The sequence below is a fragment of the Salvia hispanica genome, chromosome 6 (assembly GCF_023119035.1).
Source record: "Salvia hispanica cultivar TCC Black 2014 chromosome 6, UniMelb_Shisp_WGS_1.0, whole genome shotgun sequence".
NCBI lineage: Eukaryota > Viridiplantae > Streptophyta > Magnoliopsida > Lamiales > Lamiaceae > Salvia > Salvia hispanica.
The window spans coordinates 44153073-44175397 of NC_062970.1; the positions used below are offsets into that span (position 1 = coordinate 44153073).

The 22325-nt window shown below is 36.9% G+C and overlaps 4 protein-coding genes across 4 annotated transcripts; 1 reads left to right on the top strand and 3 right to left on the bottom strand.

The window, feature by feature from the left end:
- The first annotated feature begins 1878 nt into the window (after nt 1–1878).
- Nucleotides 1879–5313, top strand: LOC125194496 (potassium channel KAT3-like). The gene is made up of 11 exons (XM_048092747.1): nt 1879–2060; nt 2141–2356; nt 2434–2589; nt 2679–2736; nt 2846–3163; nt 3238–3477; nt 3551–3649; nt 3748–3780; nt 3879–4064; nt 4154–4781; nt 4878–5313. Exons 1-11 carry the CDS (start codon nt 1879–1881, stop codon nt 5006–5008), a joined length of 2247 nt encoding a protein of 748 aa, XP_047948704.1. The 3' UTR covers nt 5009–5313.
- Nucleotides 5128–8990, bottom strand: LOC125194497 (mannosyl-oligosaccharide 1,2-alpha-mannosidase MNS3). Its single transcript, XM_048092748.1, has 6 exons — nt 8671–8990; nt 7335–8293; nt 6371–6623; nt 6085–6282; nt 5820–5968; nt 5128–5732 (listed from the first exon to the last, which is right to left on the bottom strand). The coding sequence occupies exons 1-6, from the start codon at nt 8746–8748 to the stop codon at nt 5474–5476; spliced, it is 1896 nt and encodes a 631-aa protein (XP_047948705.1). The 5' UTR covers nt 8749–8990; the 3' UTR covers nt 5128–5473.
- Nucleotides 8991–13570: 4580 nt separating this feature from the next.
- Nucleotides 13571–14017, bottom strand: LOC125195448. Its single transcript, XM_048093596.1, has one exon. The coding sequence runs from the start codon at nt 14015–14017 to the stop codon at nt 13571–13573; it is 447 nt and encodes a 148-aa protein (XP_047949553.1).
- Nucleotides 14018–15052: 1035 nt separating this feature from the next.
- On the bottom strand, nt 15053–15740 carry LOC125197375. Its single transcript, XM_048096109.1, has one exon. It carries the CDS (start codon nt 15733–15735, stop codon nt 15292–15294), a length of 444 nt encoding a protein of 147 aa, XP_047952066.1. The 5' UTR covers nt 15736–15740; the 3' UTR covers nt 15053–15291.
- Between the last annotated feature and the right edge of the window lie 6585 nt (nt 15741–22325).

Below are 22325 nucleotides of genomic sequence, written 5' to 3' on the forward strand. Positions count from 1 at the left end.
CGTTGCTTTTGCAGTTGTCTCTCATGCGTCACTCAATCTCACTTTATTTCTCTGTGTATCTCTCTCTTGCAACTTATTGCCAATAGTGCCGCTATTGATTCCCTGATGTTGCATGTTCTTTCAACGTTGATGTTGCATGTTCTTTCAACGTTGATGTTGCTTTTACTAATAATCATCGTATGTATAAGTCATCTCTCTCCTTGCCCTGACCGCTAATATTACAATTGCTTCCAGCGGTGCTAACATAAAAAATTACTTCGCAAGTGTTAACGGTGGCAGAGGAGAATTTTCCTCTTGAACACCTAACGTCAAAATCTTAGCTTTGCCATTATATTTATCTATAAATTAAATCTTTTCAATATTACTTCAAACTAACAAAGTACACATATTGTTGGATTGATTAGGGCTGGCTGTCGCTATGCATATACTTCACCGTAGAGATACAAAACACAATTTTATAATCTCAACTCAATTTGTCCACGTCAAATTTGACTTCATTTTCCCCCATGATATAGGATGAATCGTGGGGTTCACGAGTGTGACATGTACATTATACATATACAAAAGTTATTTCCCAATTCCAATTAGAATTATCGCTTCTAATAGTAGTAATTCCGATTCAATATTAACATAAAAAAAATTCGAGATTATCATGTGAGATAAGGTCAAATTAAGTGTGGAATTAAATTGATTTGCACGAGATTCCGGGAAAAGATTTTCCCTCATTACACTAATCAATGGTTTGGATTCTGATTTGTTAAACTGTTTTAATTTAATTACGTGTCCGCCGCTGGAATCACTTGTAACTCCCACTTCGTCCTTGAAATTATTTAATTTTATTAATATTTGATGCTTTCTAACAACCATAATCTTATTCAATCTCACCCGCTAAATAAATGATTATATCCTCCAAAAATCAAGAAAATCATGTGAAGGAAAAAAAGGAAAAAAAAAAGAAAAGAAGATTGAAACGTGAGGGACCAAAAACAGCATATATATTATATACATTGCCCATAGTGAGATGCCAACAACCACACATTTAATGTAAGCTAGATGAAGAGGGAGAGATTTGATTCTATGATACAAGAAGAAAAATACTAGGAAAATAAAAGAGCTACTCCTATTATTTGTATTATTAGGGCTAATTATCGAATTTGCTCGAATTCGAGTCCATCATCGCAACTTTAAAATCACCCAATCCAATCTCACCGTGAAACAATACTGTCGTCTAAATGTGATATATTGCTGATGCTTTTAACCAAACAATGTTGTTCTCTTTACGTATAGATAACAACATTTAACTCATGATATTCGGTAACATCCACCTATGATTGTTGGTTGTTCCATCATGAGATGATTTTGAACAAATACAAATTTTATGATTTTTCCTGCTGCCTTCTTTATTATTATAATTATTACTTTATAATTATTATTATTATTGAAAGTGCGAAGAATCAAAATTGAAAAGAGATGCCTTGGGCTGGACCATGGCACTGGCGGCAGAACTCAGACAACGACATCTCATTGGTCCACGTGGAATCACCTTCTTCCATAGACATGAAACCACTACTTTTACATTTTAATTTTTAACAAATCACTCAATTCTTGTCTGTAAAACTCACTACACACATCCTCCCTCATTTAATCACAGTAACAAATTATAATCAATCAAAATAAATAAATAAAATATCATAAAATATTGACTGCATGAACATGATCTTTCACACTATATATTGGAAAAGCCAACTTCCTTTAATGGAAAGCAAAAGGGAGGAGCTTTCCCGTGCATCTCTCCACAACTATATAAGCCACGCCTCGCCACACACCGATGCTTTAACATAGCAACAAGGCTCCTCTCTCGGCTCTCGACTTCGCCCCATGTCGTTCGCCTGCTCCAAGCACTTCCTGCGACGCTTCTGTGTCGAGGATTTCCAGACCAGAGCCGGAGGAACAAACAGCAGCTTCTTCTCCAGCCATCTCATTCCCTCCCTCGGAGCTCGGATCAACCAAACTACGAGGCTAAGGAAGCACGTCGTCTCCCCATTCAACCCCCGATATAGGTGACTGACTAAAACATGTTCCTGTCCGGACGAAAATGGAAAAATGAGGCTTTGCTGATTCTTGATTTCTTGTGTTTTAGGGCATGGGGGATGTTTCTGATCCTCCTCGTCGTCTACTCCGCGTGGATCTCCCCTTTCGAGTTTGCATTCCTTCCCTACAAGCAAGACGCCATGTTTGTCGTGGACAACATTGTCAACGCCTTCTTTGCTGTCGACATCGTCCTCACCTTCTTCGTGGCGTACATGGACAGCCAGACGTATCTTCTGATCGACGATCACAAGAAAATAGCGATAAGGTAAATGCAAGTTCGAAAAAATTACTACTCTTCGGGGGAGTGAAGTTGTTTACCTCGTTTCGTATTTGAACGGACAGGTATTTATCGACGTGGTTTGCTTTTGATCTCTGCTCGACAGTGCCGTTTCAGTCTCTCAGCATCCTCTTCACAGATCACAGCGGTGGATTGGGATTTAAACTGCTTAGCATGCTCCGGTTGTGGCGCCTCAGACGAGTCAGCTCCCTCTTCGCAAGGTCTGTCGTCTCTCTAAATCTATCCTTTCGGTTAGAATGCTTCATGCCAGATGACACCAACTCTTGCTTTCTTGTATACCTTCCTTCAGGCTCGAGAAGGACACCCGATTCAACTACTTCTGGACTCGTTGCACCAAGCTCGTATCTGTAAGTCTGCGCGATTCTCTGTTTCATGCGACTCTGTGTGTGGGCGCGTGGCAATTTTTAACGTTGAACGTTGCTTTCTTTTTCTTTTTTTTTTTCCGGTCGGATTCAGGTTACTCTGTTCGCGGTGCACAGTGCCGGCTGCTTCAACTACATGATTGCGGACAGGTATCCCGACCCTCAGAAAACGTGGATCGGGGCAGTCTATCCGGATTTCAAACAGCTGAGCCTCTGGGACAGATACATAACTGCACTGTATTGGTCCATTGTGACTCTGACGACAACAGGGTACGGAGACTTACACGCGGAGAATCCGAGAGAGATGTTGTTCGGAATCTGCTACATGATGTTCAACCTCGGGTTAACAGCATACATCATAGGAAACATGACGAACCTCGTCGTGCACTGGACCAGCCGCACCAGAGCCTTCGTAAGTTTTCCTTCGTAGGATTCTCGGATTTCTTACTCGAAAGACTGCTAAAATCAGACAACATATGCTTGCAGAGAGATTCCATCCGAGCTGCTTCGGAATTCGCAAAGAGGAATCAGCTGCCACCGCGGATAGAAGACCAGCTCCTGTCGCATATATGTCTCAAGTTCAAGACGGAAGGGTTAAAGCAGCAGGAGACGATGAACGGCCTGCCAAAGGCCATTCGTTCCAGCATCGCGCATTACCTGTTTTACCCCATCGTTCAAAACATCAGTCTCTTCAGTGGCGTTTCGCAGGAGTTCCTTCTCCAACTGGTAACTCACCCTCCGTTTCCTCGCCTTTTCTTCTCCCTTTCATCATCTGAGAATCTGTGCTCGACTGAAAAAGGTACCGGAGATGGAGGCTGAGTACTACCCTCCCAGAGAAGACGTTATTCTGCAAAACGAGGCTCCAACAGACATATACATACTGGTCACCGGATCAGTGGTAAGTCGATGCTTCTCGACTTTATTAGATTATTTATACCTGAAAAGCCTCTGCCCTCCAGCATTTCACATTCTGATTCTTTCTCTCTTTCCTGGCAGAAATTCATTGCAAAAATCAACGGACAGGATCAAGTAAGTTTATCGAATCAGCATACAGTAACACTATTCCCGATAAACAAAGATAGATAGACTGTTTCACATAATATCATCTTTCACATTCGTGAATACAGGTAGTCGGAAAGGCTTCTGCAGGGAACATTTTCGGGGAGGTAGGGGTGTTATGTGAAAAGCCACAGCCGTTTGGTGTTCAAACGACGGAAGTCTCTCAGATTCTACGAATCGACAGAAGCACATTTCTCAGCACTCTTCAAGCATATGCAGAAGACGAACGCATAGTTATGAACAATCTTTTCATGGTAAAATTCAGCAACCAGCAAGCAATAGCTTTCCCCTCTTTTGCAGATTCAAATATTCAAACTGACTCTTTTTTACGTTTTGTATCAAGAAAATGAGAGCATGCGGAAGCTTCGACATAGAAGGCCAACACGATCCAAGCCTGATCCCAAGAAATTGTTTCAACGGAGACAGCTATAGTCACACTCGATATGAAGATGATTTGCACAACGAGGCAATGAGGAAACAGCAAGCAGATATTGATATCCAGAATTCAAGATTTATGACCACACAACAGATAGAGAGTAACAATACCGAAGGAAGCGAAGCTGAAGTGGATGACCAAACATCTCTTCACGTTGCTATTCGACAGGGGCATATGGAGATGGTCCGGTTTCTGCTGGAAAGAGGTGCAAATGTGCACAAACCAGATGAGAGAGGTTGGACACCAAAGGCATTAGCAGAAACGCAAGCAAATAGAGGCATATACGATCTCATATTGAGTTATGAAAGTAAAAGGAAGCCCGATGGGGGCATCAGTCACACGACCAATCATTACAAGAATCATGCACGTGTCAGCCCGAGCAGTTCCACGAATCCAGCTCACATAGAAGCAGTAAGCCCTAAGAAGAAGAGAGTCACCATTCACATGAAGTCTGGAAATAGTAAACATTTGGAAACGAAGCTTCCAAAGCTAATAGTCCTACCCGATTCATTAGAAGATCTACTCAAAATAGCAGGTATGCACCATTCGAACTTTACATATAGTTTCGAAATAAAGACAATAACACTTACCTCGTCGTTTATATGACAATGGCCTCCTTGTGAAACTGCAGGTGAAAAATATGGAGATGACAGTATCACAAGCATAGTAAATGCAGAAAATGCAGAGATAGACGACTTAAGTGTCGTGCGAGATGGTGATCATTTGTTTCTCGTATCAAGCCAGTGCAAAGATCAAGTATAACACAAGCTAACAGCCTCAATGACCCTAACCATGTAGGACAAAGCCAATTCAAAGCAATAATAGCAAAACAGATATTTTAACAATGACCAATCATTCCCTGTGTTCTTGATGCTAATAACAGTAGCAGAAAAAAATCTGTATAATCGATTACACGGTCGACTTACAATCCACTGGATATGTAAATTCTTACTAATTGTATAACTCAACAGTCAATAAGTGAAATTCAGGCAGGATTTTTACAAATTCAGAATCTGTAACTCTAAAGTCTCTCAGTATATAAAGTTCCCTCCACTATTTTTTTCGTACATCAAAAGTTCACAAACAAAATCTTCCGAGCGCAGGCTAGCTGATGCTAGCAGTAATTCAACCATCACCAAACTCATCAACTTGTTTTGAGGCATGGCAGGTTAAAATCAAATTGGAAATTCCTCCTCTAAATCAATCTTCTTTATCAGAGCAGCATCTTCATTTTCTTCTGGCATGGCCTTGAATAGGTAACGGATGGGCTTCTGTGTTAAACACGTACTCATCCAATGGAATCACATCGCTGCTACTGAACAGTAAATACAGGTATTTAAGTGTTTCGCCTAGAAAAAAGGTCTCCATCTTGTCTCTTTTGTGTGGGGGAACCACAGTAACATCATCAAGAGAGGTGTAACCTCCAGAATCAATTTTCGTATGCTTCTCAAACGCCTCAAAAATGTCCCAACCCCACTCACGATATCTGCAATCATAGAGAGTGACGACTTGTGAAAAGCTGGGCATAACAAACATAATATATCCCTAGCTAATAAATAACTAATATACATACTTGGGATCTCCTGTGATTCGGAACAAGACAAACAGTGACTCAACGGTTTCAGGGCGCAAGAGATTGTGACGGTCAGCATATTTTATAACTATGTCATCTATATACTTGGAATGGTTATTTCCACCACCAGGACCATCTTCCTTGTGTCCCTGCTTAATGTCAAATTAGATGAGAGATGCAAGTAAGTATCAGAATGATCGATTTAGACTGTAGATATTAGATTATTAAAGTGCAAACACAAAAAGAACGCAAAAAACGAACTGACCTCTATATTGAAGTATGCTATTTCTGGGGCAAGACCAGTGGCGGTTACAGAATACATCTCATAGCATGTCTGAGCCAAATCCTCAGCAAGCTTCAAATTTTCCAGATCCTCGAGAGTGAGCAAGTTTTCTTCCATGGCCTTGTCCTTTGTAAGACCCTTCGTGGCACCAAGAGCAAGAGTCCCAGGGAGGAAACATACCTATTAATGGGGCATCTAAGTTAGGGTGCTAAGTTAAAAGAAAGATATTAAAAGAAAAAGAGTTCCAATTTGGACGGAAGTAACATACCAGATGATCCATTTTGGTGCTGAAGCTACCTTTAGGGCCATAAGGCAATTCACCTACGAAAACCAACCCATTGGGCACTGATTTCTTAACTAGAAGTTCTTTGACACCTTGCACTGATTCTTTGTACATCTCGTGCAAATATGTCACGTTACTCCCAGGGTTCTGAAGCCACACTTTGATGAGGTACTCATAGTAGCTATCGCCGCGTGATCCAAGTCTAATATTATCCCCACTGAAGTCTCCAGTCTGAGGGCTGCAATCATGACAGGTGCAAACCGATGACTATGTATTTATAAACTAACTTGGAAAGAAAAGAAAACAAAGAATCACGTTGTTACTGATGCATTTCATTCGACTAATAGACTGACAAAAGGAATTGATAATGCTTATTGTAATGCAACATAATTTAATTTCCTCCCGTCGCTGTAAATTACCCTGCTTATCTATTAGATGCCAGATTATTTACTTGACTAATTTGGGAAATGCATCCATACTCAAAGAAAAAACTTCAGTGGCTTCTAAATGTACCTGAGCACAGTTAAAAGTCTAATGCACTGTACGATTTTACCCCTTAACGTCTGATTTTCTAATTTAAACCAATATAACTTTGTTTTTTTTGGGCGGCTCTACATTAAAGGTTCCCTAAATGGGAACTTTATTTTAGTGTTCAGATTAGGAAAAATCGTGTTTGGAGAACTCGCTTTAAAGCCAAGTTTCATGTATGCGATTTTAATCACGCGTTTGCGAAACTCCGTACGTTTTTACCTAATCTGGGCACTAATAAAAGGTTCCTTTTTAGGGAACTTTTAATGCAGAGTCGCCCAAAAAAAGAAAAAACTCGATAACTCTTAGAAAGCAATTAAATGCACTACTCTAGCTATCCAAACAGAGTCAAAAGGAAAAATGTCGTCTGCATCAAAAGAAACACAAACAATATTGAAAAGAGAGTAAAAAGGATTCTTACTTTATGTAGATAGGAACCAGCCCTTTGACCTTCGGCAAGGTTTTCATGTGTTCCAAAACCTTCATAGACTCCAAAGAGTACTTCGGGTCACCAGTCAAAAAACTCAAATAATTGAACTCAAGCTGGACGGTAGAAACTTCCGCTGTGCTACTTAAACCATCAGGAGCTGGATGCGCAGAACGGTCACGAAGAATAACGTCACTATAGGGAATAGCAGTTGGGCTCGATGTGAAAGCAATTAACAGACGGTCAGCCAAATCCTTAGCGGTATCGAGATAGACAGCTGGCTTAGGTCCTTTTGCTGAGGCGTTATCACCATGTTCGCCCCCACTTAAATGATAAGCACTCAAAAGACCACCCAAAACGCGTATGGTCGTTTCAAACAAATTCACTTGGCCTTTCTTGTCGATCCTCTGGGAAAGATGTTTCTCAATCCAAGTACCTGCTTCATCAACAACGTCATCAACTCCCATTATCATGGCTGTGTCAAGAGCATCCACCACAGTGGCTCCTAGACCTCCTAAGCCATCGACTCCTCTTTTGCTCACAGGCATAAGTTCATCAAATCCCATTGCATAGTGCCGATAGCCAGACCACGCGTGGATAAACGCCTCTTTGACCCTTTGTTGCCTAGCCACCCAATCAGGTCCAGAATCTATCTTGCCAGGGCTATGAATCGATTTATTCCTAGCAGCTATTTCGTCCGGTGATAACTGAGGAGGGAACCTCGGTGCCTTTCTCCAAAATCTACGAAACCTACCACTCCCATCCGTGAAGAAACTGTGCCCTTCCTCCGTGCCAACATGTTTCTCTACACCAATCGACGCGGGAGTGCTGCTTGTGTGTGTGAGCATGAGATAGGCCACACCAAAAATCATCAATATCAAAAGAAACTTTCCCGTACTGCAATTCGTGCATTCGCGTTTAACATGACTGCTTATCATATTTTGTGTGATCACCTGAAGAAGCAACCATGACTATAGTTACACAACTAAAAACTCCATGAAGCTATCATCAACAAAGCATCCAAACAAACATGAACTCAATGTACAGAGACAAATGTGTGTGTGTGTGTGAATTATATCATCTATACACTCTCTAAGAAGCTCCTAAAACCGCAAAATCGGATTCAAATGCTCAATCAGAAACCCCTAAATGCTAAAACCCATTACAACTTCAATCCACACATCTTCAATTCGGCCCAACATATAAAAATCACACCTTTCTTGATTCCCAGAAAAATCTAAAAGAGCAAATACCAAAAAATCGATCGATTCTAATGAAAATTGAAATCTTTAACAAGAGAAAGGGAGATCTGGAGGGAAATCGCACGAACCTTGAAGAGGGATCGCTGGCGAAACTTGGCATTGTCGTAATGGACATCTTTCATTGAATAGGGTAGCGATTTCGACATCCTTGATTAGCACTTTTATCAAATCGTGACCGGCGCGAGTGAATCTAGACAGCGGAGACCCCGCGAAATCTTGATTGATGGATTGGAGGAAGACACCTCCCTCCTTTTCGAATTAGTTGATGTTTGTTTGCTGCAGAAATTAATAAGGTTTGTTTCGATTAAATAATGATTTGAAGTCAACTGCCGTGCCCAACTTAGATTCACACTATTGATTCAGCTGGAAATTAAGAGGAAAGAACAACTGAATTCGATCTACAACTTACTAACTAGTCACTCAATCTTGATGAATACTATGATTAGTGGGGTAAGGGATCTAATGAGTATATTATGAATGGAGAAATAATCTTATACTAAGTATTATGATTAACATTATTATATACTTTGTCCATCTGCCATTAAATATCTCATATTTGACCAGCACAAATTATGAAGTAAAGTGAGTAAAAAAGTTCCACTACTTCGTCCATCTGCCATTAAATGTCTCATATTTGACCAGCCAAGTTATGAAGTAAAGTGAGTAAAAAAGTTAGTGGAACGTGAGACCTACTTTATATATTCGTTTCATAATAAAATGTGAGTGGAATGAGTTAGTGAAATATATGATCCACTTACTAAATATGATAAAAGTGAAATGAGTCATTTATTGAATAATAGATGAAAAAGAAAAAATGGAATATTTAATAGCGAACGGAGAATACATGTTAGCAGGATTGCGAAAAAGATCACCAAATACATTTGGTAATATTGTTGTATGGTCATTTGGTTGGTCAGAATATGATTTATGCTTCATGGCAGTTTACAAAAGCTTTGGGTGTTTGGAGACTAGAATTAGGTGAAGAGTGATAGTAGTTCCATTGGAATTTCTATGGTTATAAGGTTTCTATGTTTCCATTGTATTTAGCAATCTTAAAAACAACATTTATCATTTATGCCTAGTATTTTTGGGACGATATTTTCTTATCGTACTGTATTTAATTGTTCTTTCCTTTTTCTTCTTTTCTTTTACAAGTGACATTAATTAAATTTCAAGTTATTTTGAAACTAACATATCGTTAGTAGTACTAATTACCATGTAATTAATGGGCATATAATAAGCATGCGGAATGGGATTAGAAAAAGAAAAATGAAAGTAATTAATTATTTTGTTACTCCCTCCGTCCCACATAATTTTACACAATTTGACTTGACACGGGTTTTAAGAAATGTAATAGAAAGTGAGTTGAAAAAGTTGGTGGGATGTGGATCATACTTTTAAAGTAGTGGTTTTATAATAAAATGTGAGTATGAATGAGTTAGTGGAATATGAGGTCCACTACCAAAAATGATAAAAGTGAAATGGGTAAAATTATGTGAGACGGACTAAAATGGAATACTGGGTAAAATTATGTGGGACGGAGGGAGTATATTATTTTTTTTTAGAGTAAAGAAGGCAACCTTGTACAACAAAACTAAGATAAGAAATACTTAATCCGTCATGCAAAATCCATCTACTATAGAGAGTCTCGCGAAATGCTTGATCAACACGAACCTTAGAGCCTTTGGCACAGATGTTACACCCTCTTAACAATTGATCCACAAGTCACGTAGACCTCATATCGTTCCATAATAACCGAAACTCCAACCAAACTATCACTTTCCATTTCCAACTTTCGAATCCTTAAAGTGTTTTCCCTGCGGTAGTACTCCGTAGGAGTATTAAATATCCGCCACGCCATCAGAATACGACGTACCCCAATTTTAACGACAAATTAAACCACCCCTCCAACATCCAACGACATCTCGGAACCGAACACACACCCCCCCCCCAACCTCGCAAAGGTGGTCTCCGGCTACCGATTAGCCAAACTAGCCATCTCCACATTCTTGGCTATATGTATAGGACCCTAGCTATTATTCCATCCAAACACACTCGCTCCCCTTTAAAATGAACCTACACCTTAAATATGAAGTGATTTAATTATTCTCCAATCCCAAATTCCAATGTATATTCAGCAAAGATCTTAGATTCTGATATTCTCCTCACAACTCAGATCTGTAAGCATGGAATGTTGATCTCTCTCTCTCTCTCTCTCTCTCTCTAAAACCCCAACTCCTTTTTCCTCCTCTTGAAAAAGACATCAAGAATTTCTTGATATATCAAAAACCGCACCCACAAATTCTAAGCTATTTCATGAAATCTCATGGCTAACTGCAACACCAAGATCGCCATCTCTCTCTCTCTTCTCTCGTTGATCATCCTCATCGCCTTAGCCTTTCCCTCTCCCTCGCTATCAGTCAAAGCTCCACTGCCTCTGAAGGATTTCCAGAGCTTCCAAATCAAGAAAACGCCTCCCCCTTTCTTGAGGGGCAGCGAGAGGAGAAATCTGCCTCGCCGGAAAAGAAAGACGGCGGCCAAGAAGCCGGACCCGAGGCGCTTCTCCGCCATGCTTCCCAAGGGATACGTTCCGCCTTCCGGTTCGTCGCCGTGCCACAATGTCTACCCCAATTCGGTCTCCTTCTTCTGTGATTATTCTAATCAAATGCAGAAACCCTAGAATTTCAAGGATGAAATTAGGGTTTTTGAGTCAGCCAAAAATGAGGGTTTGATACTGATCAAGAACCCTTTTTTTTTTGTCTATGATCATTCTGTAATGTGATACATTTGCTATAATTTTGTGCTTTTTTGTTTTTGTTTTGAGTGATTCAAAGTTTGTATAAGGGAAATAAGGTTCTATTGATTTCCACTGATCAATCATCTAAACCAAGTAATAAAACTTATAAGTTTTGTTTTTGCTTTAATCTATGATTAGTATTTTATTTTCTTGCTTTGAATTAAGTTGAATTAATCACTGTGATACTTCATATATTACATTAATTATTTATAGGCAAAATATTACTTATATTGGATAGATATATATTCTGCATAGAAATTGTATATTGGTATATCTGTTAAATTTGGATTTTAGGTGCAAATAATAGTACTTTTTTTAGAAGAAAAGCAAAATTTGAGTGGCTAATATAATGTTGGTAATTAAGGAGTGAAAGAATTAATGTTTGTTTGAATTGACTTTGGAGGTGGTAGAATGTTTTTTTATTTATTTAGAGATCGATATATGAATTTTGGGCTCAGCAATTTTTGGAGGCGGGAATTGAGCTGAAGGCATATGAATTTCCTTCAATTATGGAGCTTTGTTTCATTCATATATTAATTCAGATATTCACATACATTTCTTAGCGTTCACTCCATGCATTTTATTACTACCTAAATTTGCACTCGTAGCAATGCATCTACGCAAATCAATGAAAAAAAGGACAATATCTACTTTTGACAAGATTCACTTATATAATTTAAAATTTCGATTTTAGACTTATAGTACATAATTGTTTTAATAATTATCAAGTTCTAATAAATAATTGGTATGACTTTAGATCTAGATCATTTATAAATAATTTTTGAAGAGTTTCAAGATTTCACACTTTCACTAAATGAAATTTTTGTTTATTTATAAGTTTGGATTGTATTAAATAACTTTGGGATTTTCTTATACCACATTCTTTGCTAGCTATTGGAATTATGTAGAAAATGGGATTTTAATTTAGAAGTTGAGTTTATTAAGTTAGGGTTTGTGTTTAAATGTGGAGGAAATCTGAAAACACATTAAAACCATAATTCAAATGTTAAATCAAGTCTGTTTCAAATAAATGAGTCGGAAAATGGGCCGGTTTATTGTTAAAGTGAAAATGGGCTGGGTCATTTTAGAAACTGGGCCTGGTTTAGGGCTAAGCCAATAATGTCGTTTTTTCAAAATCCAGCCATGGAAAATTGTGACGGTGAACATTTATTTTTACTAGATAAGATTTAAAGGAAACTGTATATGTCTTCTAGCTATTCCCTATATTTGTTCAAATTCATTAGGTTAGTTGAGGTTAGGTTTTGGAAAATTTTAAGGGCTTTAATTTACTTAACCTAATAATTTAGGGTGACTGAACCACATTTAGTTAATAACGGTTGTATGCCGAAGGATTAATTAATTTTTACTATTTACTAGTACTATTTCAAGGCATCTACTATAGTCTTTAGGTTTTGACATTTAGATGGTACGTGTAGAAGTACATAAAACTATATTAGTAGACTTAAAACAAAAATAGTGACTTACCTCAGAGCACTCCATAAAACAATAGGTTCTCCATTTTTTTGGGGGTAATGTCCATAGCCTATTACAAAGCAATTAATGAATATAAAAACACTTCATTTTATCATAAAGCAGCCAATTACTGAGACACAATGCACCGTCTTTAAAATATGAATGCCTCTATCAAAACTATAGAGTCATTTTCATTAGAATGCTATTTATGAGGTTATTACGTAATAATTTATTAAATGGAGTAATAATTACAACTTGCTAATTGGTTAGTAATTAATAATTTAAGAGTGATTGCCCCGAGAAATTGAAATGCTTCATTTTCAATACCACACTATATTCGTGTGAATTATGGTCCACTTTCCTCAATTTATTTTTTGTCTTTTAATTTAATTCATGATTCGTGTTTGATGTTAATGATATGTTAATTAAGATTGTTTTGTTTTGTTATTACTCCATCTCTTAATTAAAAAAAGTTTTTTTTTGTCATTTTGGCATGCTCTACAATTACATTAATTTTAAATTTTTGGTCACACTGTCAACACAAATTCTTTACTATTTATACAACTCTAATCACACTATTACTGAAACGGTTGCATGTCCAAATCCGGACTTGCACAAAGATTTTATTGAAAAGAAGAAGAAAACATGAAGCACTCTTCTCTCTTTTTATTCTAATTTTTTATTTTGACATTTTATCACTATTTTGTCTTGATTCCGACAACAGTAGGTTCAAAGGCCGCGACATAGTGGACTCGGTAAATACCGGTAGTACTAACAAACTTAACTTTATCACTTTCCGGGACTCCCACAAGAATTTCAGCAACTGCGAGTGAGAGGAAGATTTCCTTGCCCTTCACTCCCGTCATCTTCGACACGCGACGTGGCGCGATGAATGCGGTTAGTTGCGTGTCGAAGTACGTAGTCCCGACCTTATCCACCTTGCGTTCCGTTTTCTTCTCCTGCTTTATCCAGTAGAAGCCTGTGGTGCGGTTGAACCCGAACTCCTGGATTTGTTCTATCCCGAGGTACAAGCATCTCGGAATAGAGAATTCGTCCAACATTCCGTTTAGCTTCTCTCCGCAGATCGGTCCACGGTGGATCTCTGCTCCCTTGCCATGAGTTGCAATCATCTTTTCTGTGGCCATTTTCTGTTGATGAAATACACATTTGCCATTGAATTTATTGGGGCTGAAATAAGTGTTTGTGAACTTATCTACCAACCCTATGAGACATGTCCATGCATTTTAAAACTAAGCTATTTCATATAGATGAATATGGTAGATTGTATACAAGAAATAGATAGGTAGATTTGAGGTTGTGACAGGTAGAGTACTAGGTTAGGGATCAACTATATATAGATATGATACAAACGGATTCGGAAAATAAAATTTGTGAATTCGGACACACTAGAGAAGATCGTCGCCGACGTCAGAAGGCATAATTTTCGTTGTCAATAGATGACAGACGAAGAACAGAAGAAGATTGTCGCTGATGTCTGAAGGCATAATTTTCACTGTCAGTGGATGGACTGACAAAGATATATTTACAAATTTCTTTTTAAATAAAAATAAGAATTTAACAAATTTCAAAACTTACACTAGTAATTCTCATAAATATTATTTTTTTAAAATCTTTTTAACATATACTCTCTCCGTCCCAGATAATTCGACCCAGTATTCCATTTCGGATAGTCCCACCTAATTTGTCTCATTTCACTTTTACCATTTTTGGTAGTGGACCCCATATTTCATTAACTCATTCTTACTCATATTTTATTATAAAATTAATACTTTAAAAGTATGACTCACATTCCACCAACTTTTTCAACTCACTATCCATTAGATTTCTTAAAACCCGTGCCGGGTAAAAGTGTCCCAAATTATATGGGACGGAGGGAGAGGGAGTAGTAATTATTAAAATATCTGTATAATTTAAAAATTATTGGAGGTCCCCCACCCACCACAAAAAATAATTAAAGTCTCTCTATGAATACTTTGTTCCACTCCGATCATGTAATGAGTGACTAAAGCGGCTTAAATCACCATCAATCAAATATATTTTTAGTTTCTATTCTAATGAACTATATTTATATGAATTGTTATGAAAAAGCTCTCTTGTTAGAATGGATTGCAATATAGGGAGTAATTGGTTTATCCAATTGCAAATCTCAAATTTGGAACTTAGAAAATTTATCGTCCTCCAATAATATAAACTACATTTGGCCATGCATGCATTTGTGACATGCCCGATTGCACATTGACTCTTAATCTTATTCCACAAGGTCTAGTATCAACTTTCCTTACATAAAAAAGAAAAAAACTTCTAAAATTAGGATTAATTTCCTTTATTCACCGATCAGAGTCTCGTGTCAGACAGTCTAACAGATCGCAACACATGCAATCCCCATCTCATCCATACACTATTTAGTATTGAGAAAGTCCGCGATGAGGCGGACGCGGTAGACACCGGCCGTGGAGAGGCATTTGACCTTATCCGCGGAGGGATATCCAACCAAAATCTCACAAAGTGGAAGTGTAACCATCATCTCCTTCCCTTTCACTCCGGTGAGCTTCCACATACGATGTTGTTCGATGAAACCCGCTACCTCCACGTCGAAATAAATCGTCCCAATCTTGTGTATCTTACATTCGGTTTTGGCCTTCTGCCTAAGCCAGAAGAAGCCGGTGGACCGGTTGAAACCAAACTCTTCCAACTCTGCTGCCTCGATGTCGGCCATCTGAAACAGACATCGAGGCACTGAGAAATTCTCGAGAAGTTCTAGAAACTTCTCTTTGCAGGCAGCCGGACCGCGGTGGATCTCGGCTGTCTTGCTCTGAGCTTCGATCGCTTTAGATGTTGCCATTTTTCTTTTACTTGTTTGGTTTTTGTCTAATCCTTTTCTTCTTTTCTTTCTATTTATTGATTGTTATTGCGCACGTGTTTTAAATTTTTGTACGTGTTTTAAATTTTTGTACGTGATCAATTTATGAGTTGTGACTTGTGTTGCCTCTACTTAGTTAGATTACATTTTCTTGAGATAAATGTGAAAATTAAAAAATTGTCAACTTATTAATTAGATTACCCTCGCTACAAGTCTAGTAATAAATGTGTTGTTTAATGATAATAATTATACTATATATAGTAGCTTGGTTGGATTCCTTCGTTTGCGACCATATTTTAGTTAGCAATTTCCATTTTGTGTTAACTTTGACTAATCTTTTCGATGAGGCTACCGCGACCCAATTTTCCTGCAGTGCTACCGTGACATAGTTAAGTCATGAATGTCTTTTAGAAAAAAAAGACTTCGTAGCTTTATTGTTTAATCACTGTAGCATTGCAGGATGGTTAGGTCAAGGTTGCTACAAGTTTAATTTTATTAATAATTATTCTAGTATTAAAAAAAAAATTAAACTTTACTTAAATATGTCAAAAATGCTTTCTTTTGATAAAAGAGTAAAGGTCAAATGTGATCCTAAATATATGACCGTTTTATCAATTTGGTCATAAACATTATCTTTTTGATTATTTGGTCCCTCACAAATGAACTCGCACCGAAATCGGTCCTAAATTGACAGAACCGTTAAAAGTAACGGTCAGACAGGTGTTTAGCCGATTTTGACCAAATTAAATATTTTTATCAGATTTTTTATTTATTTCAAATATAAATATTATTATTTTAAAATAATTTAAAGTAAAAAATTAAAACCTCCATAATCTGAGATGTATCAAGTATCAACAAGACTACCTCATAATCTTAAACTCATCGAAATTAATCACTCCATCGCTATTAAGATCAAAAGGGGCGATCATATTCTTGCAGCCGTGAACACTTCTTCTCCACCCCAATATTAAGGGAAACGCCGGGTACCTGCAAATCAACCACGATTAACAAAAATCGGCTGCGGCGCACCATCCGCCGCCGCAGAGGGCGTGGAGGAATGCGCCGTCACAGGTGAGACCAGGCGAGGTGGAGGTGGAGGTGGTTGTGGAAGGGGGCGAGGTGGGACCAGGCGTAGCCGGGGTGGTGGGCGACGAATGCGTCGGTGGCCGGCGATGTTGAGGAGGGGAAGGTCACCGCCAGAGTGGATTTGAAGAAGAGGGAGAGTGTTTAATTTTTTAATTTAAGACCTTTAATTAGATTTAACTAATTACAATTAGTAATTTAATTTGGTCAAAATCGGCTAAACACCTATTTGACCGTTAATTTTACTGTTACTTTTAACGGTTTTGTCAATTTAGGACTGATTTTGGTCCGAGTTCATTTGTGAGGGACCAAATAATCAGAATAGCACACCTCTTAAAATTTAAAATAAATTATTCATAATATATAAATCTAAGATCCTCTATTAATTAGTGGAAACATTCTAGATAATGCTAACATTATAAATATACCATTATGTTTTTTAACAAAAAATGTGGAAGCATTCTAGATAAAGTGCTATAACATTATAGATATACTATGAAGTTTTTTAACAAAAAAAAAAAAAACATGGATCGTAATTGAGAAACATATTCTATAGAAAATAAAGAGTGAACTACGAAAATGGTCTCTGGATTATGAGTTTATCTTGTCCATAGTCTCTAGACTTTAAAAATATCGTTAGACATCCCTGGACTAAGGTTTATTTCGAAATTGGTACTTTTGGCTATTTTTTATCCGAAAATGCCATTTTGAGCATTTGGACAATTTTGTCTTTTCACATTTTTACTGTTTCAATATGATATTATTTCAATGATGCACAAATCTGATATTATTTCAAAATTATCTTCTTCTTCCCTTTGTCATCCTTCACTTTTTTTTTATTTCAATATTAGATTTAATTTTATAAAATTAAATTTAAAATTTATAATTTTTTACAATAATTTCTTTTAATTAAAATAGCCAAAAGTACCAATTTCGAAATAAACCCTTAGTCCAGAGATGTCTGGCGATATTTTTAAAGTCTAAGGAATATGGACGAGATAAATCCATAATCTAGAGACCATTTTTGTAGTTCACTCGAAGATAAAAGATCAGTCGAATGTTGAAACTTAACAATATAATAAAAGAAAAAAAATGGTTCCAATATAGTCCAAATAAATTACTCCTACATTGAAATAACCGGAACTAATTCAAAAGACATATTTTCCCAAACTTTGATGAATCTGAAGATTCTGGTTTGCAGATTTTTTGAATTTTAATATATTTATTCACGCATGTTGATAAAATGTCAGGAGCTTGGAAATGAATTAAGTTGCAGCAACATCTAGGAACAGAGATATATACATACATATAGTAAGAATCTGAATAACCAAATTGCTGGAAAAATCACAAAGTTTTAGTTAATTTCTAGTCAAATTTGCATCTTTAAAAAGTGAAGATTCGTGTAAAAGTTAAAGAAGTGGCTAAGGCAGACTATGTGAACGACTTGTTAATGTAACCAAAATTTTATCCATGTAGTATTTTTTCTGTCCGCCCTATCATACATGATTTTCCTCAAATTCACAAGATTTCATGAAGATTGACAAAAATATCAGTTATAATCTGTTAGGATAACTAGAAATTGACAAACTTGATGGTTTTTCATGCAATTTTCAGTAGATTATTCAAGTAGAGTGGTGGCGTGAGAGCTTACGTAAAAGGGGTCGTGGTCCAGTAGATATTGGGCCAATAGAAACACTTCTTACACGTGACCGTGGATATCATGGGTCCATAAACATGAATATCTGGGCCTTGGGCCTTTTCTACTCACTCTGACTTAATAATTTTTATTTTTTAAAATTGGATTGGGATTCCTACACTAAAGAAATCAAAACAAAATATAAACAAGATTAGACTGGAGTTCCTAGGCTAAAGAAATCAAAACAAAATATAAACCGGACTGGACTGAGATTCCTATGCTAAAGAAATCAAAACAAAATATAAACAGGACTGGACTGGGATTCCTAGGCTAAAGAAATCAAAACAAAATATAAACAGGATTGGACTGGGATTCCTATGCTAAAGAAATTAAAATAAAATATAAACAGGACTGGACTGGACTGGGATTCCTTTGCTAAAGAAATCAAAACAAAATATAAACAGGACTGAACTGGGATTCCTACGCTAAATAAATCAAAACAGAATATAAACAGGACTGGACTGGGATTCCTACGCTAAAGAAATTGAAACAAAATATAATTAGGACTGGACTGGGATTCCTACGCTAAATAAATCAAAACAGAATATAAACAGGAACCATTTTAATCACTATTTAATCGTGAATTTGCGATTTAGGGTTCAAGGGTGGAGAATTTTACACTCTCATTTTTAACACTTTCATTTTTAATACGTCCACGTCCACTGCTAATAGTAGGCATGTAGTAATAGTCAACGTAGGCGTACCCTATAAGTAAGGAAAGAATATCCGAGAATAGAAAGTAGGTTGGAACTTGGCGTGGGCAGTTATGGTGCATGGTAACAACAATCTCACTGCACTCATAATCATATGATCAGAGAGAGAGAGAGAAGCACGGGTACACCATATGCAAAGCCACGGTGCATCAATGTGATTTCACGTGATGCATATATAAATATATGAATATAATATAGGGAAGTGTTAGGGTGTCATCGCCTCTTAAAATAACACCGTATTATACCTCTTAAAATAATATCATACCACCATTTCTAGCCAATCATTTGTATACGTGGACGAATAATAAGCTGCCACGTGGTAAAAAAAAATTCTGAAAAAGACGATCAGCAATATGTTGTATACTATACAACAATTTTTCTTGACCAGCAATATCCAACACGCTATACAACAATCTATAAATTGCTGTGTAGCATTTATAATATTGCTGTATAAGTGGTGTCACGGTGTCATTTTAAGAGGAATTGTCATTTTAACATAAACCTCTCTACTATATATATAGAGAGGATGGATTTAATGGATGATAGCAAAAACAGCTCCATAACAAATGAAAGGGGATATATAAGTAATTAGTTAATTAAATAATTAAGAGTGAATTATGAGATCATAAATTGATGTGTGCTTACGTTGGAGGAGATGAGTTGTGTTTATTTTACTATTCACTTAATTAATAAATATTCTAATTAATGACGTGCATGCCTAGCTGTCTTCTGCATGCACACCTGGAGAGCATGCACACTCTCATTTTATGCATCATTTTCATCTCCCATACAAACTTCTTTAAAAAATGATTTTATTTATATTACTAATCCCTCCGTCTCATATTAGGAATCTAGATTATTTGAATTCGGTACAAGTTTTATATTGATGAAAATATAATAGAATGTGAGTCTCATTTTTATATTACTAATTTTATAGTAATAAAATATGAGTGAAATGAGGTTAATAGAGTGTTGAGTCTTCTATCATTTATGAAATAAATGAACCGAGACTTCTTTATGAAACGAGCTAAAATTAATGATTGAAACTCCTAATGTGGAAGGGATCGGAGGGAGTAACTCATATACTCCTATATTTTTTACTATCAACAATTTTGGCAGTGAACTATATGCATTTTTATGCAATATATTAATAAAGTACCAGAGATAAAAAGAAAATCTAATTAAAAGTGGAAGAAAACATTATTTTTGTATATTATATAAAATTGAAAAAATAATATATTAGTACTGTATTACTTTTTTTTTATAACAATTCACACCTAGACTAGTGAGTTATCTGGTGAGATATGAGATCCATGGTCCCAATAATTTTACATTTAAGGGCATTTTAGTGTTTTATGTTGAAATTGTGATTTTAAATTTTTTGTTGGTTGATTTGTTAAAAATTTTAGGACTAGGAATTTGTTTTTGGTAGGAATTTTGTTGATACGACCAATTTATTTCTCTATTTTTTCTATTTATATTTGTTTTCTGAGTAAATCAAAATTACAATAAAAATAAAAAATTTTAAAAATTTTGTTAAATTTCTTGCAATTTTTGTTTTGTTTTCAGAAGGAACCTTAGTGAGAAAACTGTGAGAATTTTTTCATGGCACCCAGCTAGCTGGATTTGTAACAGCCCGGCATTTCTAGGGTATAATAAATACGGCGACTGTTAACTAGGCGAACTTAAGGCAACAAGAAATGTAGACTAGGGTTTCATTTAAAGAGATCTGACCAAATGTTTAATGAAGATCAAGGCAATAAGTCAACGGCTTTAAATACGAAAAACAAGATTTAATAGCTAACATAGGCTAAGCTCAAAAGTCAAGGGTTTATTGTAGCTCCAACCAAACGCAATAATTCACCATATTCTAATTCGAAGAAATAAGTTCAAACCAACCAAAGACAATAAGTTTCAAAATATTCAGCAGAAGCATTCCAAGAGAAAGCGAAGCCATGTATGAGGACACGACTACACTCAAAATCCCAACCATCCATTTTATTCGAAACAACCATCTCAACACCACCGACCGCCCATCGCCGCTCAACCTGCACATAGGGAAAACACATGCAGGGCTGAGTATTTTAAACATACTCAGTGGACTCATGCCAACACATTTTATAGTTATGCCACCCTTACCATAGTGAACTCGAGGTTTAGCATTTAATTTAAAAGATAGCATCGAGTATCACAAAATATTTCATGGACTGGCCAGTCAAACAATACCTCCCATTTTCTCATCAATCAACAATTCATATGGTGCGACGAAGTGTGGCCACACTTTCGCCCACGAGATCGGCCGACTAGCAAGGACGGCTCCCGATCTCCCGTGTACACTAGCCTGATAGGGTTTGCGGCCCTACTCAGACCCGAATTCGTTTTTATAGCCCTATAGCCTAATGGAGCGTACTCACAATCTAGGCATCAGACACACACAATATCCAAAATAATCATAGGCATGGCATAACAGTTTAATCCACCCTTATTTCTCCAATATCATAAACTTGCAACATAGAAGAGTTTAAGAATAAAGCCCACCTCAATTTCCTTCGATTTCAAGTACGTACTTCTTCTTGTTTTCACACCGAGAACGCGAGCTATCACCTTTAGTTCATGTATTTCAAATAAGTCTCAATCATGGATCAAAATCATGCATGTTCTCACGTTTCCCTTTCCCATCGATTATTTTCAATATTCCCAATCAAAATCAAAGTACGATTATCATATCGTTTTTATTCACACAACAACTCCAGATTTATCATCAAATCGTGTCACGCATGAGTGTTTTCCACACACAACACACGCACACACACACCACACATGTGCACGCCTACCGAGGCGTGCACACACACACACACGGTCACAACACATATACACACGGTCACACACCCACATATGCATCCAAATTCATCGATTAATTCCCCTTAATTCAATCTAAATGCATGTGGACTCAAGAACACCGATTGATCGGTAGAAGAAGAGAAGATCAAAAATAAAAATACCTTTTCAATAGAACAATCGGTAGAAAACAAGTAGGATCTTGATTCTTCAGCAAATTCTCGAATTGTTGCTTCAATCCT

What these genes read in the sequence shown, in the direction of transcription:
- LOC125194497 (XM_048092748.1), bottom strand. Translation starts at nt 8,748, where the DNA reads ATGTCGAAATCGCTACCCTATTCAATGAAAGATGTCCATTACGACAAT. An exon ending in CTGGTTCCTATCTACATAAA is followed by an intron (nt 6,624 to 7,334) that starts GTAAGAATCCTT and finishes TCATGATTGCAG; the next exon opens with CCCTCAGACTGGAGACTTCA. An exon ending in CGAATCACAGGAGATCCCAA is followed by an intron (nt 5,733 to 5,819) that starts GTATGTATATTA and finishes CTATGATTGCAG; the next exon opens with ATATCGTGAGTGGGGTTGGG.
- LOC125195448 (XM_048093596.1), bottom strand. Translation starts at nt 14,017, where the DNA reads ATGGCCACAGAAAAGATGATTGCAACTCATGGCAAGGGAGCAGAGATC.
- LOC125194496 (XM_048092747.1), top strand. Translation starts at nt 1,879, where the DNA reads ATGTCGTTCGCCTGCTCCAAGCACTTCCTGCGACGCTTCTGTGTCGAG. An exon ending in GTCAGCTCCCTCTTCGCAAG is followed by an intron (nt 2,590 to 2,678) that starts GTCTGTCGTCTC and finishes ACCTTCCTTCAG; the next exon opens with GCTCGAGAAGGACACCCGAT. An exon ending in AGGAGTTCCTTCTCCAACTG is followed by an intron (nt 3,478 to 3,550) that starts GTAACTCACCCT and finishes CGACTGAAAAAG; the next exon opens with GTACCGGAGATGGAGGCTGA.
- LOC125197375 (XM_048096109.1), bottom strand. Translation starts at nt 15,735, where the DNA reads ATGGCAACATCTAAAGCGATCGAAGCTCAGAGCAAGACAGCCGAGATC.